The sequence below is a fragment of the Phascolarctos cinereus genome, unplaced genomic scaffold (genome assembly GCF_003287225.1).
Source record: "Phascolarctos cinereus isolate Bilbo 61053 unplaced genomic scaffold, phaCin_HiC Scaffold_2;HRSCAF=192, whole genome shotgun sequence".
Classification (NCBI taxonomy): Eukaryota; Metazoa; Chordata; class Mammalia; order Diprotodontia; family Phascolarctidae; genus Phascolarctos; species Phascolarctos cinereus.
In genome coordinates this window covers 258,790,410-258,808,410 of record NW_027555625.1, presented here as the reverse complement: position 1 = coordinate 258,808,410, position 18,001 = coordinate 258,790,410, and the positions used below count along the sequence as shown (strand labels likewise).

Here is an 18,001-nt window from a genome sequence, read left to right as displayed (position 1 = left end):
TCCACTATGTGAGCACAGTGCTGGGCACATGGGCTTTGGAGGGTTGTGGCTATGTGTGTGTGTTTTTGTATCTGTTAGACCTGTGAGTTCATGAATTGGAAAACCCCAGTATGGAAATTCTCGTTATTATTGTAGATTAATGACTCATTTGTAACGAAGTCTGTGATTCTCTGGGAGCGCTGGGGGAGTTCAGTGATTTCCCTGGGTCACACAACCAATATACATCAAGGAAAGGACTAGAACCCAGCTCTTTCAGACTCCAAAGATGTCCTCCTAGAGGAGGATGCCATGCCATGCTTCTTGTACACAGTAGACACCTCATAAATGTTGCAGCTTTCTTACCAGTCAGTAGCAAAGTTTGCAATGAGTTAAATAGTACCTTAAAAAATGTTCTTATAAGGTCCCGTGAGGTGAGACTACCAGAGTCGCAGATGTGTGTTTTGGTGGAACCTGGGTTTATTGCAGTCTGATTTTTCTCTTGCTCTGGGAGAGCTAAGAGCTATTTATAAGAAGTAGGCTTTTGGATTCAGTGCCAGGTTCCTAACCTGCTTATCTTTTTTTTTTAAAACATTCTTTTTTAAAAATGTATTTAGTATTTTATTTTTCCCTAATTACATGTAAAAATTATTTTTAACATTTATTTTTAAAACTATGCATTCTGAATTCTAACCTGCTGATCTTGATAGCTGGATAATTTGCATTCCATTCCAGGGTCCTTCCCACCATGCCCTACTGCTTCTAAATCTTTGGGCTTGACTGACTAAACTAACTCAGTTTGAAGAAGCCACCATAACCTTCTTCATTCAAATGCTAGCATGAGCTTTTAGCAAGCTGAGACTTTCCCAACTCAGGCTGCACCAGGTTACCCAGAAGGTGGGGGGGAGTGGGGTGGCATCCATCACCTTTCCTATAAGGGTGGTCAGGTAAGGGAGTTTTACAGGAAGAATGAAAAGAAAGTTGCTTCTCCCATCAGTCAGGCATACCCTCAACATCTTGGACCTACCAATTATCTAGAGTTTCAAAGTCATTCATTAGCCATGCTGCAGGTGGAAGGGAGAAGGGAGGCCTCATAAGACCCTGTAAGGAGCAGGGAAGGGGGAGGTGTTAGGGTCTTCATCTTAGTTGGCGTCTCCATCATTCTCCTTAATCCCCAACCACCCTCAATGTTTACTCAATGCTTAGCGTAATTGGAGCACAATTACTGAGTACCAAGCATATTTGGGTTTGAAGCAGTCTTGCCCATTGTTTAGTGTTAATGAATCCAGGTTTAAAGATTTGCTTGAGTGGCCAGAGATTCAGTTAGCTTTTTCCCAAAGAAAAAATTCAGTAATTAATTCCAGTCACTACAGTAATCCATGTGTCATTAGTTGGGGGTGGGAAATAGGTGGGGGAGGATGGGGAGACAAGAGCACTGAATTTGGGTTCTTTTTTTTTTAAGGCAATCAGGATAAAGTGACTTGCCCCAGGGTCACAATTAGTAAGTGTCTGAGGTCAAATTTGAACTCAGATCCTCCTGACTCCAGGGCTGGTGCTCAATATATCCACTGCGACTGCCCCTAGTTTCCTTATTTATAATATGAGGAACAGTAGGTGAAACTCAAAAATGGTCTCGAGATAAAGGTCTGTGAACTTAAAAACAAAAATTTTATATATATATATATATATATATATACACACACACACATATATTTGATAAGTATTTCAATATAATTTATTCCTTTGTAGTCCTATGTATTTTATTTTATTCATTTAAAAACATTGTTTGGGGCAGTTAGATGGTGCAGTGGATAAAGCACCAGCCTTGTAGTCAGGAGGACCTGAGTTCAAATCTGGCCTCAGACACTTGACACTTACTAGCTGTGTGACCCTGGGCAAGTCACTTAACCCCACTGCCCAGCAAAAAAAAACAAAAACAAAAAAAAAGAACATTGTTCTGAGGAGTTGGTAGACTTCACCAGACTGCTAAATGGGCCAGGTCACACACAAAAGGGAAGAATCCCTGGATTAGACAGTCCCTGGATTTTTCTTCAGCTTTTAGCTCTCAGATTTTAGGATTGGTGGACTCTAAGAGAGTATAGATAACTTAGTGCAGCCAGTCCTCATTAGAGTCTACACAGAGCCTTGATTTGTACAGTAGGCACACTCCTGTAAAGCTGCGTTTAATTAAAAGACATTATCAACTGAATTTTGTTCTAATTTCCCCCTGGGGAGTTCACCACCATGTAGGCCTATGGCTGCAAAAATCTCAACTTGGAGAAGATCATTTTTTAGCAGCAAAATCTTCAGTGCCCACAAGAAGGCAACAAGGAGAGACTTTCTAGTCAGGCTAGAAAACTGTAGACCACTTTGTTGAGGGGGGAAGCTGGATCGTTTTCCAGGGAAAATTAATCATACAGAAATTTGGGGGTTCTAAAAGCTTGCAACCACAAGGTAGGATTTGAAGAGCAGGGGCTGCTTCATAATGCATATGACTTTCTGTCAGTGTTTATACCTTTCTTTCATCCACAGCATTGGATTTTTAAAAAAATTGGTCATTGTTGCTTTGGTTTGGTCAATAAATTAAGGCTGTGTTTAGACAACTAGGGTTGTTTGTCCCTTGTCCTTCTTTCAGTGGTAGAGTGTGCATTGAGTTAAGAAATACTTGGGAAAAAAATTTTCCAAGGTCACTTGAAATGGGTGTGTATTGGGGAAAGGTTCTGGGCTTGCAGCAATTTGATTTCTCTGTAGTTGCTGGAAGGTCAAAGACCTCTGAAAACTGGTATGCTCTAGGACTGAGTATCCGGTGTCCAGCCTGCAGCTTCTGATCACTGTGATTAGCATATAAAAATTTCCTGAGTCTTATTTCACTGCTCCTTACACCCAAACTGGGAGCTGAGTATGGAGTGAGACCAGAATTTTGTCAATTACCAAAGGGTTCACAGTCCAGGCTCTGCCATGTTCAGAGACATTTCCCTCTCTTCCCTCTCAGTGGAATCTAACTTTAATACATTCTGGATTTCCCTTCTCAGTGGCTCTCCCCACCCATCTATTCCACGGTTTGTTCTTGGTGGGATTGCCAAATAGATAGTATTTGACTTGCCTAGATAGCACTGTAACTCATGTGCTATGCTATGATCAACTTTTTTTTAACTTTTTTTTTTGGCAAGGCAGTGGGGTCAAGTGACTTGCCCAGGGTCACACAGCTAGTAAGTATCAAGTGTCTGAGGTCAAATTTGAACTCAGGTCTTCCTGAATCCAGGCCCACTGGGGCCTCTATCCACTGGGCCATCTAGCTGCCCCTATGATCAGCTTTTAAAATTGTTCTCCCCAGGCAAGTGATGCTAAAAGGTGGTGGGAGTGGAGGAGTCAGGGGAGTTGAGTGGATTTTGCCTTCTGCCAAGTGGCTTATTATCAGGTTGTAACTCCAAATGACACTGTGGATAGAGTGCTAGCCAGAGTTAGGGATCCTTGGGTTCACAATCCTGCCGTTGATACTGTAGCTAAGCTGTGTGACCCTGGGCAAGTCAGTTCACTTTGAGTCCTAGGAGGTTATAGAGTTAGACCTTCTGATTTGTGGGTTGGATGGTCTGCTAGGAGATGTCATAGCAGGCTGTGGTGATGACATATTAATGGTGCTCTTGAGGAAACCACACTGGTCGGGGCAGCATTATGTGGAGTAGCCTTCAGACTACTGGGGTGGCTTTCAAGTGAAATACATGTAGGAAGGGAAGGATTAGGGAAATACAGTGATCACAGAATCCTAGGGAGGGAAGGATTAGGGGAATACAGTGATCACAGAATCCTAGGGAGGGAAGGATTAGGGGAATACAGTGATCACAGAATCCTAGGGAGGGAAGGATTGGGGGAATACAGTGATCACAGAATCCTAGGGAGGGAAGGATTAGGGGAATACAGTGATCACAGAATCCTAGGGAGGGAAGGATTAGGGGAATACAGTGATCACAGAATCCTAGGGAGGGAAGGATTAGGGGAATACAGTGATCACAGAATCCTAGGGAGGGAAGGATTGGGGGAATGCAGTGATCACAAAATCCTAGGGAGCTGCTCTCTGTAGATTTTTTCTGGACAGAGGAATTCTATTGATGCCTCTACCTACATCTCAGATCTGTTCTGAGAAAGCTGCCAGAAGCTCACCTCCTCCAACACATCCACTCGACTTCTTAGCTTCTGTATTTCTTCTTTCATTTCATCAGAAGCCTCTAGCAGAGAACAGGAGGAAGACTGAATCACAGAAAGTTAAAAAGACAGACTCAACACACTCCAAATATCATTCCCCTCCTCCCTCATGCCCACCTCCAATTAGGAATAGCAAGTGAATCCTGGATTCCTACAGTTCCACAGATTGCCAACCCACTGGGCCTCCAAAAATGTCTGTTGTGTCAATGCTAAATCTGCCTTACTTCATCAGAATCATCTCTCTCATTCTGTGTACTTCATCTCTGGTCAAGCATGGATGAAAGTTCTTTGTAAACTCTAAGGCTCTACTGAGATGCTAGTTATTATGGGGCAGTGAAAAGAGCAAGGGGTTTGGGGTCAGGCCTTGGTTGACTCATTCAACAATTCATTTGATATTTATCAAGTACCTACTATGCCAAGTGCTAGGGGTACAAAAATGAAAGGACACAGTCCCTGCCCTCAAGAAACTTACAATCTACTGGGGAGAGTAGAGCTCAAATAAATATAATTCAAGGTAGAATATGATAAAGGCAAAGGAGAGATTCAGACAAAGTTCTGTTTCTGCCACTGACCCTGTATGTGACCTCAGGCAAGCCATGCTGCTTAGAGCCTCAGTTTCTCCATTGGTAAAATGAGGAAGCTGGACTTGATGATCTTGAAGGTCCCTTCTAGCTCTAAGGTTCTATGGTTTATGTCCTCTCATGTTCTTACCGTCCTATACATATAGCTTATACACATACCCCAGCCTCTACCGTATTCTCTACTCAAACCTGGGAGACAGGGAGTATACAATCCATTGCTGAGATCCATGTCGTCTTTCTTGCTGCCTGGGCTGCCAATGGCGCATTATTACTCACGGTACGAGTTTGATGTGTCACAGCGCGTACCAAAAGTAATAATGACCCATCGTCAGCGCCCATGTTGTGGCTTCCCTTCCATGATGGAGAGAAGCAGGGAGACAAGCTTGGAGAAATCCGAGATGTTGAGCTGTGTTGGAGCAAGTGTCTAAATAGAATCCCTTAAGGCTAGAAAAATTCACACCTGAGAGGAAAGAAGACAAGGAAAGGGGCTGCCCCCTCCCTTACACCCTACCTCCTAACTCCTTAAGCTTATTTGAATATCTCCTCATCTCCTCATAGGCTCTGTTGTAACCCAATCTTGTGTTCCATTTCTTCAACAAGCTTCCCAAGTACAGGGACCAGATTTCCTACCCTTTGGATCTCCCCACAGAAACTAGCACCTGGGACCTTCCTATTTGGTACTGCCAAAAGAACTTAGCTTTTGCCAGATCCACTGAAGCCTCCATGAATCTGATTAGGCAGGCAGCATGTTACCTGGCTGAGGCTGCCCAGTGGGACAAAGAGTTGAGGTCACTCCTGGGGGACCACTCTGCAGCTGGCATAGTCTCCCATCTGAAGATAGCTCGTATCCCTCCTGGCACTGGCAGTAGTAACTCCCAGGGCTGTTGATGCAGTTCTGGGGGCAGCCATGACCAGGTTGGCTACATTCATCCACATCTGAAACAGATGAAGGGGGAAGGGAGAGAGGTTCAGGATGGGGCTATGAATTTCCTCTTTCCTGCTCTGCCCACCCTATCCCCATTAGTAATGAGTTTTGAAGCCCTGGGACCACCCTGGGAAAATTGTTCCCTGGAATGCAGGGACAGGAACTGCCAGTGCTGTGGGCACCATATCCTTGGCTCACAAGAAGTTTACATACAACCTGGCATTTAGTTGCCATACTAAAGCAACAGTGGGCACGGAGCGGGGGGGGGGGGAAGGGAGGTAGAGCTGTAGGAGACTTCTCCAGGTCACAGGACATCAGTAGGTAGGGGACTGCCCATGGACATGGGGGGGGGTGCAGGATTTATGTCCTGACCCCCTAGCCCTCTGATCTATGGCCTAGCCCCCTGGCCCAGCTAGTTCTGGAGAAGGCATCTCTTCAATAGGTACTTTCCTAAGAATATGTAGCCAAAAAGTTTACATTCTCAGAGTCCAGAAGATTGTATGGTCTAACACAGGGGTGGGGAATCTGCAGCCTCAAAGCCACATGTGGCCTTCTAGGTCCTCGGGTACGGCCTTTTGACTGAGTCCAAGTTTTACAGAACAAATCCTTTTATTAAAGGGGTTTGTTCTGTGAAGTTTGTTTGGGTTTGTTTTTTTTTTTTTTGCTTTTAGGCAATTGAGATTAAGTGACTTGCCCAGGATCACACACCTAGTAAGTGTCAAGTGTTTGGTCTGAGGCCGTATTTGAACTCAGGTCCTCCTGACTTCAGGGCCGGTGCTCTATTCACTGCACCACCTAGCTGCCCCTGTTCTGTGAAGTTTGGATTCAGTCAAAAGGCTGCACTTGAGGATCTAGAGGCCGCAGGTTCCCCACCCCTGGTCTAGCACAAAGGGTCTGGGGCTAGTCATTAGGACACCTGGGAATCTCATCTCTCTTACTAAGTAACTGTGTGCACTGAGATAATACACTTAACTTTTATGGGCTTCAGTTTCCCCATCAAAGAAATGGGGGTAATGAAGCTTCACAAGATTATAAAGATGTAGGAGGTAAAAGTACATTGGAAATCACAGAGTGTTGGATATCTGTAAAGGGATCGCTAATGTAGAAATCAGACATGGGCACATCTTAGAAAGGACATCCTTACCGATTTGGCAAGTGTCTCCTTGCCACCCTGCAGAGCATCTGCATCTCCCAGGCCTGGCACAGCTTCCTCCATTCTGACAAGGTGATTGGCATATTGCTGTATGAGGAGAGAAATCAAGGCACTGATTGGTGGAGGTAATTAAATTTTGAGAAAGACAAGAAGAATGGGCATTTCCCCAGGAATGAAAGAAGAAAGTGCTCCCTTCCCCAAACTCGGCCCTATGTCATTAGATTAATTTCTGGGCACTAAGAATTTACTAAATTACTAAATTCTGGGTGATTACTGTTACTAATATTATATATTATGTTGTTTGAGACACTTTGGTGCCTCCCAAGATGGTCTTAGTATTGACACTCTCTCCATCAATGTAGATTGCAGTCCTTTAATGCCTTCTCTTCCTGTGTATTTCTTGTCCACATTCTTTGGGGACTCTTCAATAGATACTACACCCAATGTGTGAAAGGCCTTCTTCTGATTCTCTATCACATGAATACCAAGTCTAGCACTGGGGTCATCTCATTAGTTATCCTTCATTCTTGCTATATGGCCAGCCTACCTCCTTTTCTGGTCTTATACCCTATGATGTCATTTCTCAGATGCAAAGCATCATGGGTAATAGGTTATAGCCTGATGGTTTTCTATTGTTTGTGATTTTAATTTATCCCAAATCAAGATGTTCCATAACTGACAATTACTCAGAGGATATTGGAGTTAATGCTTCACTAAATACTAGGTATCATTGTACAAATGAGAAAACTGAAGGCTAGGGGAGTGAAGGGAATTGTGATGTTACAGCTAATTAGTCGCTGAACCATCTCTAAAGGTGTTAATCATTTACTAATACCCCAGGATACTCCCTATCTTTGGCCCAGCTATAGCACAAAAAAAGGCTTAGACTGGTAGTCAGGGAACCTGGGTTAAATCCTGGTTCTATGATTAACCATCTGTAGGACCTTGTACAAGTGCTTTCTCCCTCTCTGGGTCTCAGTTTCTCGATCTGTAAAATGAGAAGTTTAGGCTAGGTGATCCCAAAGTACCTTCCAACTAACATCTTCCTATCTTCCAGAAACAAAGTTCTTCTCCCACCCCACCTACTGTAATTCCCAAGGACCCTTTCTTTTATTTTTATGGCTTGCTTAGCCCCTAAGATGCCAGGCCTTACCTGTGCCACAGCCAGGGAGCCCATTACTTCTTCTCCAGCCTGGGCAGCAAGTATATCGTGGTGGGGAGATAGTCTGAGAAGTGTGTCGGTAAGCAGTCTTGTAGATGGTCCTATGATAGGAAGGTGCCAGAGGAGGGTTCAAATGTGGCCCAGGGAATCCCAGACAATTGCTGGCTTTCAAATGCCCTCCCACCCCCGACACAATAGCTTCAATTGTCACTATGTGCCAGGCAAGCCTTGATTCTATATTTCAGCAAAATTGTGGCTCTTCTGTGGAAAATGGGATTTGGAGGAGAGAATCCACAGGACCAAGGCCAAGACTTCTTGAGAAAGGATACCCAGCTTATTCCCAAACACATATAGCATGTTTGGATGTTTGGATGAAGTCAAGAGACTTGGCTTCTATTCTTGGCTCTTCTATTCATCAGCTGTGGGATCATGGGCAAATCATTTCTCTCTTTCTAAACCTCAATTTCCTTATCTCTAAAATACAGTGAATTAGATTATCTTTAAGGTCCTTTTCTATTTCTATTTCTAAAGTCCTATTTCTATTTCTAAATTTCTCTATTTTTGGATCCTGTCCACGCTACTGAAGCTAAACTTAATAAGGTGTATTGGTGGCCACACCAATCTCTCACCTCTCTAGGATCTATCTGGGCTAGATGACTAAGTGGTACATTGAATACACACTGTACTTGGGGTCAGAAAGACCTGAATTCAAAACTTCCTTCACACTTATTAGCTGTGTAAACCTGGACAAATCACTGAACATCTCTCAACCTCAGTCTCCTCATCTATAGAATGGGCACCTACCTTCCAGGATGAAATGAGATAATGCATGTACAGCATTTTGCAATCCTCCCTTAAAGCACTATAGAAATTCTAGTTGAATTTAATAGTTGTTGTTTATTGTTACTGTTACTCCAACTGAGCTAGCTTTCCCTAGAAAGAGCTTGGGCTTGAGTTGGGTAGGAAAGATAAAGAGTTTGGATCTGAACTAGAATCTCCCTAAGGGTAGCAGAATACTAGCCCATGCTATGTCCCTCACTTATCTAATTCCTACCTGTTCTCAAGGCTCAATTCATGCCTTTACACCTACATGAAGCAGTGCTTGGCTATGGCCACAATAATTAGAATAAATAATGTCAGAGCTCAAATTGATCTTAGAGACCATCTGGTCTTATCCCTCCATTTTATAGGTAGGTAAACTGAGATCAAAAGGAGTAAAAATCTTTGCTTAGAGTTTCATAACTAATTAGCAGCAAAGTCAAATTAGAACTCAGATCCCTTTCTACCATACCACCATGCCTTTCCTTCCCTTGGGTCCCTAATTATTTTGTGTGTTGAGTCTCATCTCCCTACCCAGAATGTGAATTCCCCAAAGACAGGGACAGTGTCTTCTTCTGGCGCTCCTCTCAGCATAGCCTGGCACAGGGCTGGACACACAGGAAGATTATAGTCAATTTTTTATTACTGGTTGGTTGATTGATGTGCCCAGTGGGGCATGGAGGAGCCATGGTGTTTGGGAGACCTGTACCTGTTTGGTGGCCTCGTGGGTGTAACCCTTAGCTGGCTGTGCTGGGGCTGTTCAACTTACCGATAGGTGCTGCAAGCTCTATGGTCTTCACAGATGGTGATGTAGGGCTGGTAGACCCTCTGGATATAGGACTCTGTGACAGGGACAGTTTCCTTGGTAGCTGCTATGGAGCATGTCCTACGGCTGAGCAGAAAAAGTTAAGGGTGAAGCAGGAACAACAAATAGGGTCATTGTAGGCTTCCCTCAGCCTTAGCTCAAGGAAATGGGTTAGAAATACCATTAAGTGGGGGAAAAAAGAAAAAGGAAATGGGTTGGGAAAGGAGATTTTCAAGTTGTGACCTAAACTAGGACTTAGAAGGGAATGAATTTGAATTCCCATGATGTGACTTTGGGTCACTATGTTTATAGTGTCCCAAGGGGCTGAGCTTCTCATGTGATTTTTTTGCCCTCTCCCAGATGTCCCAAATTGGGCCAACAACCCTGTAGGTCAAAGGTTCTTGTCCTAGACCCTTTTGGCAGTCTCGTGCAGCCTAGGGACCCCTTTTCAGAATGACGGGTTTAAATGCATAAAAGAGGATTACAAAGAACATCCACAATATTAAAATGCGGTCATCAAAATAGTAAATAAAACAAGTTCATGGATTCCAGATTAAGTTCATGGATCCCATTTTAAGAACCCCTAACAGGGTAGGTATTTCAAACTATGAAATAGTATCCAGGCCATCAGAATAAATTTGAGATGCTCTGTCTCCATTCCTTCTTCCCGCTCCTGCTTCTTGACCATGACTTACCCTGGCCGGTAGAAATGCTCTGTGCTGCCCACTCCCAGGATGAAAATCCAGGTCACCAGGAAGGCCCCAGGACTCCACATTTCCTATATCCTCTGGATAGTGCTGTTCTTATTCCAGCTCCTACCACATTTGCATGGTTACTGGGACGGCCTGAAACTGGAAAACATGATCCAGAGAGTAAGGTCCCTGACACTCTCCCTTGACTAGGACTTGGCTCCTCTGTAAGGAAGCAAAGAGCTCCTCACTAATTACCCTCCAGATTCCCAGCCACAAAAGTATTCTTGACTTTTAAACTTTACTAAGATTTTTAGAACATCCTGTATAATGCTAGCTATCATTATCAAGGGATGTACTCCTTGGTATTGGGCAGTGGGTTGTGAGAAGACAGGGATGGGGGGAAGGAAATGTCTTGGATGGATACAGTGCTGGATCAGAGGAAGACAATGATTCAAATCCCACTTCTAATTAGACTGTGTGACCATGGGCAAGTCACTTAACCTCTCTGAGGCTCAGTTTCCTCAGTTGTAAAAGTACGGTGTAATAGCAGTAGTGCCTACCTCACTGGGTTCAGATGACATAATGTAAATAAAACAATTTGTAAACCTTAAAGCTTCATATAACTATGTGTTAACACTATTATCATTGCCTGCCCAGCTAGAACGGGAGCTCCCCAAAGATGGGGACCAGTCTTTTTCTTTTAATGCTCTCTCTCTACAGTGCCAATGTAAGGTCGTACAAACAGGTGGCACTCAATTGTGAATGTGGTGCCACCAACCGGATAGCTCCAGAAATTGACATCTCTCTTCTCCCTCTGTACAAATCATCAGTATGAGCATTCCCAAGCAATGAGATGCTGTATATTCACTATCATGCATTCAAATGGGCAAGCATTTGCTCATCCTTCCTTTTTTTTTTAAAGGCAAATAATATGATCTACTTTCAACACAGGTTCTGATGAACTGAACAAATTAGAGGAAAGAATATGGCAGATTGGTAATGCTTGGGCCTCTCCAAGAGGCACATCACTGTCAAACAGAACACATTTGGGGATCTAAAGTGCCCTGAAACTTCTTGTCAGCCAGATGTTAAATTAAAAAGGCAGGTAAGAGTTAGCATCCAGAACAAAGCATCTTGGTCAGGCCTGGAAGCATTTAGAATAATGATTAGCTGAGAGAGCACTGACTAAAGGCAGGAGAATCCACTGAGACACAGAAAGTTGAAGCCAGAAAGTTCAAACAAAACTGGATACAGACAAGCCTTTCTGAGCATTGCTGCCTAAGTTGAGGCTGACTCAAGGACCCATTTTCAAGAATAAAGACAATGAGATGGATTATAACAAGCATGCTAGTTTTATGGCAGTGTGTACTTGTGAAATGCTGGACACAAGTTTTGTTTGCCTCAATAGATTAAACATCCCCCCAGCAATGTTTCCCTAGGGATAGTGTTTGGGGGTGGGGGTTGGCTTAGAGAACCTGCCCACCGGATGCATAGGAAACCAGGATGTATTCCACAAAGGAATCTCCTGGTGGCTGCATACTTAGATAATAAAGAAATTCCTCATATGCTGGCCATGGGCAAGATCCCCAAATCTTTCTCACTAGGAGACAGCAGAGTAAGGAACCCTGGGCAGCAAGTCCTACTTCTACCATTTGATTTCAAAGAGGATTTTCGACCCAGAAACCCCAAGATACCAAGCCCTCAAATCCCATCTCTTCCTGCTTCAGCACTGACTTTACTATTCTCTCTTCTGATCTTCAAAGCCTTCCATGAATTGCCCTCCACCCACACTCACTCTATTTCAGGTGAGCTTCTTTCTTTCTTGTTACCCAGCATAGATCATACTCACTCACCTCTGTCCCTTTGCTCACCCTCCACCCCAAACCTGCAATGGCCTAACTAGCTATTTTCTATCTATTAAATACAAAGCCCTCCAAAACCTTCCTAATGCCTCCAGCCTAGTCACCTCTTCCTTCTCTAAACACTAGTCCACTATTGGAAGTACTCAGTGTTAGTGGAACATAGTTCAACACAGAATTGTTTTCTCTTCCTCCTCTGTCAACTCCATCACTACAGCTAAACTGTGAGGTTCTTAAGGGTAGGGCCCAAAACAATTTCTGCTCCCTTATGGCACCTGGTATAGGGCTGAATACACAATCAGACACAGGGGAGTGAGTATGGTGGACCCCTGAATTAGGTTCCAGGACACCTGGAACTCAATTAGTGGCCTTAAGCCAGTCACTTGTCACTTCTTTCTAGGACTCAGTTTCCTCTTTTGTAATATAATGGAATAAGACTGAATGATCTCTACATCCCTCTTAGCATTAACATTCTATGTTCTGAGGTTCCTTCTGCTAGTCCACATTTTTCTGTATTGTTGATTTACAAATCCTACTTTTTGGGGTACACCCTATTAGCCTGGCCCTGGGTTGGTACCTGCCACCCTCCTCTCCCAGTGCACACCAGAGAAAGCAGATAGAGAAAAGGCCAGATCAGTACAAAATAACAGAATAATAATGTAGTCAAATGTTAAATATATTGGCTAGGGTGTCAGGGAAGGCTTCCTGAAAGAGGTGGGCCTTGAAGGTGAGATATGGAGAAGTACATTTCAAGCAAGTAGAATAATTCAAACAAGGCAGCCAGGTAGCAAAGACCAATGCATCTTGGGAATGTGAAGAAACTGGCCCAGATAGAGTGTAAGGCTCTTAATGGGGAGTAGTGAGAAATAAGTCTAGAGAACGGACAATGGGGACAAATTGAGGAAGGTCTCAAATGCTGGGATGAAGAATCAGGACCTTTTGAAGACACAGGAAGCCAGAGATTTTTGAGCAGGGAAGTGAGGTGATCGAAGTTGCTCATTAGAAAGATTAATTTGGCATGTTATGGTGGATGGACTAGATAGAGAGACTAAAGACAGAGAGATCAGTTAGGCTATTACCATAGAAAGGCAGGCAATAAATGTCCCCTTTAAAACCCTTACCATCTTTCTCCCACTCCTGAAGATGCCCCACCCTAAAAAAAAAAATCTGAGAAGGAAGAAATGTCCACAGCAATATCCTTGAAATCTAGTGATCCAGTTAGCAATCTGGGACCCAAGGAACAATGTCACGTAAGGTCACTTTTCGACTTCCTTAAATATTAAATCAATAGCTTTCTACCCGCTTCCCCCCATATACAGGGGCTGCTAAGCTAGTCTGTGCACCCACAGAAACAGAAAGAAAGGGGGCAGTAGAACCATCTCAGTAGCTCTAACTCTTCACAATCTTTCCCCCTCTCTTCATACCAGACCCTTCAATAAGGAAGGGGAGGTTACCTCTCTCTATGCACCTGGTGATCGATCTTAATCAAAATCATCCTCTTGTAGGTTTAGAGGATTTGGTAGTTGGGGGGTGTTGGGGGATGGATAGGGTGGAAATGTGTCTGGGGGGCTTCGGAGGATTAGGAAAACTTCTTATCAGTGGCCCTGGGGTACCAGAAGGGGGATTTAAGTAGAAATTTTTATTTGTGGGTGGGAGCTACAGCTTGTTTATCTAGAGCTACAAGCTATCTCAGAGGCCAACTAGTCCAACCCCTTCCTTTTACAGATGAGGAAACAGAAGTCCGGAGAAATTAAGTAATTTGTCCAAAATCACAAGGGTAATGTCTGACAAGCGATTTGAACCCAGAACCTCTGACCTTAGTGACAGTGCTCTTTCCACTTTCCCACATCACCATCTGATAAATCTTACTGAATCAGAAGTGTGATTCTGTCCAAAGTCCTCTAACTGGAGTCAGTGTACATCCCTTTGTACTATGCAGCTTCCTCTCTCCAAACTGTGAGTGCTATCTCTTACAACCTAAAGGTTGTAGGCATTCCTTGGGCAGTAGCTCAGCCTCTGCTGAAATCTAAACCTTCCTAGGGGGAGAGGCCATACAGGAGACCCGCTCTACATGGCATCAGTTTTGCCTCTACTTTCCCTTCTGAACTTCCCTTGGTCCCTAAAGCTGAGGATTCTCCCCTAGTGACCACCAGGTGGGATATTTTCCAAAGCTCTGAGCCCGACCAACCACCTCAGGCACCCCTGTACCCCTTTGATTTAGGTGACAGACCAGCCCAGGTACCCCAGCCCTTCCCCTCTGAGCTGGCTCCTCTCCATTTGGCCTGCAAATAGAGCCTGGAGATCAAAGAGAAGGGGGAAAAGGGTGGTGTCTGTGAGTCTCAGGACTAAAGCTAGGTCTGGGAGTTCTCTGTTCAACCCCGAGCACGTTCACAGACTTCAGCTCTTTGCTATTACCCCTTCCCTTTGTTAGTTTTTTTCCCCTTCCCAGTTTTCTCCTCTCTCTCTCTGTCTCTGTCTCTGTCTCTCTCTCTCTGTCTCTGTCTCTCTCTCTCTCTGTCTCCCTCCTTGTCTCTTTCTCTGTTACCTCTTGCTCTATTATCTTCCTCCATCTCCACTGCTTCCTCTCTGTGTGTCTCCTTATTCTCCCTTCTATTCTACCAACTTGATCGTCCTTTCTCTAATCTCCGCCTCTCTCATGCTCTCCATCCTTTCTCAGTCCTGCACCCTCACCCCCACCTCGTCTCCCAGTATATCCTCCTCTTCGAACTTGGTCCTCCCTCCTTTTTTTTTCTTTCTTAGTCCTCTCTCACTCTGACCTCTCTCTGCCTCACGTGCTCCCTCTTCCCCTTCCTCCCTTCCTTCGTCTCCCTCTCTTCTCTCTCTCCGTTCTATCCTCTTTTTATTTTCTCTCTTCTCTCTCTGAACCCTCCTGCTCCATCCTTCCTTTCTCTGCCCCCCATCTCCTGTCCACTCCGCCCTCTCTGCTCCCCCCTCCCGGGCACCCTCCTGCTCCATCCCTCTCGCCCTTTCCTCTCCGCTACACTTTCGTTCTGTCCCTCCTCCTTCCCTATGCTCTCCACTTCCCCACCGCCCCCCCATAGCCCTTCTGCTAAGTTCCCTCTCCCTTTCTGTCCACTAACTGCCCCCCTCCGTTCTCCTTCTCTGTCCCTCCTCTCTCAGTCCCCCCTCTTTTTCCACTCCGCCCCCTTCCTCCTTGGTCCCCTCCCGCTGTCCTCTCCACCCCCCGCCCCTCGCAGCCCTATTGCTAGTTCCTCCTCACTGTCCCATCGCTGTCCACTTTGCCTCCTCTCTCGCTCTCTCCCGGTCTCCTGGGCTCTCTCTCCCCTCTCCTCCTAATCTCCAGCTTCTCCAAGCCTGCCGGCTGAGCCTGAGGCCCTCCCAAACCCCAAATTCGGTCCAACTCACGAGGAGAAAACTTAGATTTTTTGGCCCCAGTCTTGGTCCGGTGCCCCGGTTGTCCAAGGATAGTACCCTCTAGGGGAGAGTACCCGTTTGGCCTGATCTCACTCCCTTTCACCCCCAGCGCCCCGCGCCAGTCTTCACTCACCACGAGTAGGTCCTGGTGCGGAGCGCACGCTAAACTGTAGAGGTACCCAGCTACGGGGGGAGCCTCAAGGCCCCACCGAGCGGCTATCCCTGGCCACCTCTGCCCCGCCCCTCGTTGCTACAGCCCCCTCCCCCGGAGGCGGGAGGGCTTCTACCGGGATAGGGATCCCGGCCACCCAGCATTAAGGGTAGTTGGAGGGGAGGGCAAGAGCGTGAGCAGAGGGATCCCCGCCCCTCCCCGGCCCATCCCACCTTCCTGCTTCAGGGATTAAGCCGCCTACCCAGCCTGGCTATCCCCGGAGAGAGCCCTCTTCTCTATCCGCACTGGGAGAGGGTGTAGGATCCTCAGTGTCAGCTCTGGACCTTCCTAGGGTAGGGGAGATTGATTTCCAGCTTCCAGAGACCCTATCTCTTGAGTATGTGGGGGCGGATGGCGAGGAGCGAGGAGATACATTTGGAGACTGTCCAAAAAAGTTTTTGTTCTTTAACTTCAGACATTCTAGCCTTTCCCATTATTCCTAATAAGATCACATCTCTCCTGGGAAGGGGGAGGCTGAAGTCCGAGCTTCTGAGCTTCCAAGAGGAGACAGAGGTGTAATACCGGAGATTCAGTATTCTTTTGGAGATTAGAAGAGCACTGGGAGGTGGACATGGAATAAAGCCTCCAAATGATAACAATAACAACTTTAGCTAATATTTATGTAGTCCTTTACCAATATTATCTCATTTTATCCTCACAATCATTTTATCCTTATCCCTGGGTGCTAAAATATTTTCTTCTTCGGGTTTAACTAGTTTGGGACAATCAAATCTCTCTCCTCAACTAGACCAAAATCCCATTCTAAGTGAGGTGTCCTATAGAGAAATTAGTCCTCTGCTCTCTAAAAGTTGAATCTGGAGAGTGAAAAATGAAAAAAAAATCCAACAGTAACAAAACTTCAGCCATTGTGAGAATTCAAAGTTGTATCTACCACCACCACCCTATAAGAACTAAAGTTTCTTTCCTGATGCCATTTCTGTACGTGCCCATTTTCCCTGGTAGGGACTCATATACCTGGACTGAAGGATTTGTGATATGGCTAGGGGTCAGTAAGTACTTCTCCATCTCCACCTCCCCATAGGTATCTGGGTTGTAGCCGCATAAACTAACCAGCTGGACTAAGAATGATGAGGCCCCAAAAAGAATATTTTAGGCAAACAAAAGTTTTCTACCCGTGCTTAAAAGATTTCATTAACCTTTGGGAGGCAATGGAGTGAAATATGGGGGGGGGGAGCAGGGGAAGCACTGGATTTAGCATAAGAAGATTTAGATTCAAATCCTGACTCAGTTCCTTGCTACCTATGTGATCTTGGGCAACTCCCTTCACCTTTATGAACTTCGAGGTTTTTTAAATTTTGTTTTTCATTTATAAAATGAAAGGTTGGAAAAGATGATTTCCTAAGTGAATTCCATCTCTAAATCCTTCAGCTTTTGTAAAACTGAAACTGGGAAAGGTTGTGCTTGTTCAATGGTTTTTCAGTCATATCCAACTCTCCATGACCCCTTTTGGGGTTTTCTTGGCAGAGATACTGGAGGGGTTTGCCATTTCCTTCTCCAGCTCATTTTACAGATGACGGATTTAAGGTATACAGGGTTAAGTGACTTGCCCAGGGTTACACAGCTAGTAAGTGTCTAAGTTCAGATTTGAACTTGGGCCTTCATGACTCCCAGGCCTGACGCTCTAGCCACCTGACTCCCACTGCCACTCACTATCTGTATTGCTTGTCATTGTTCTAATGGCTTTACTCCCAGCCAGAATGTCCAGTGCTTTGGGAGCATCCTGGTTTTTCTGGAGAAAGGGATAGTCACCAGTGAGGGGGTGAAGGACTGAAGGAAGGATGATGCTTTTGTCTGGAAAGCGGTTAGGAACCCAGGAAAGATGGATAGTCAAATGGCTGACCTAAGGAGTAGATGAGTGGGAAATGGGGAGAAAATCCCTCTCTCTGTTGCAGTTCTGGATGTGTCAGTGTGAAAACCTACTATAGGGTGGTGAGCCATATTGTGTGCTTTCCTCTGTCGTTACTCACCTGGTTTGGGGGGGTTCAGTCATTTGTCTGGATTCTTGGGATTCCTTCTAATCATTGCCTCTGGCTTGCTATTGGAATAAGGGGAACAGGAAGATACAGTGGGTCATAGTCTTGGCCAAAGACTCAGTTGCTTAATTTCAAAGTAAAACCTAAATTGATTAGAGCAAGGTGGAAATGAAGGTCAACAGCATAATTCCCCATGGTGTACTTAGTTTCATCCTGTTCTGAGAACAC

General features: G+C 45.0%; 1 protein-coding gene across 5 annotated transcripts in view; it reads right to left on the bottom strand.

Moving 5' to 3' along the window:
- EGFL7 (EGF like domain multiple 7) overlaps positions 1–18,001 on the bottom strand; it is a 30,174-nt gene that overhangs the window by 3,961 nt on the left and 8,212 nt on the right. For 2 of the 5 annotated variants that reach the window (XM_078149960.1, XM_020981908.2), the window contains exons 2-8: positions 17,768–17,835; positions 10,317–10,472; positions 9,586–9,708; positions 7,989–8,098; positions 6,827–6,922; positions 5,511–5,693; positions 4,135–4,199 (exon numbers count right to left, since the gene is read on the bottom strand). In XM_078149960.1, coding sequence (XP_078006086.1) covers positions 4,135–4,199; positions 5,511–5,693; positions 6,827–6,922; positions 7,989–8,098; positions 9,586–9,708; positions 10,317–10,396 — 657 coding nt within the window. In that variant the 5' untranslated portion in view covers positions 10,397–10,472; positions 17,768–17,835. Of the gene's footprint in view, positions 1–101; positions 1,078–4,134; positions 4,200–5,510; positions 5,694–6,826; positions 6,923–7,988; positions 8,099–9,585; positions 9,709–10,316; positions 10,473–15,701; positions 15,834–17,767; positions 17,836–18,001 lie in introns of those variants that run through there. The other 3 variants (XM_078149963.1, XM_078149961.1, XM_078149962.1) reach the window with 3 other exon arrangements.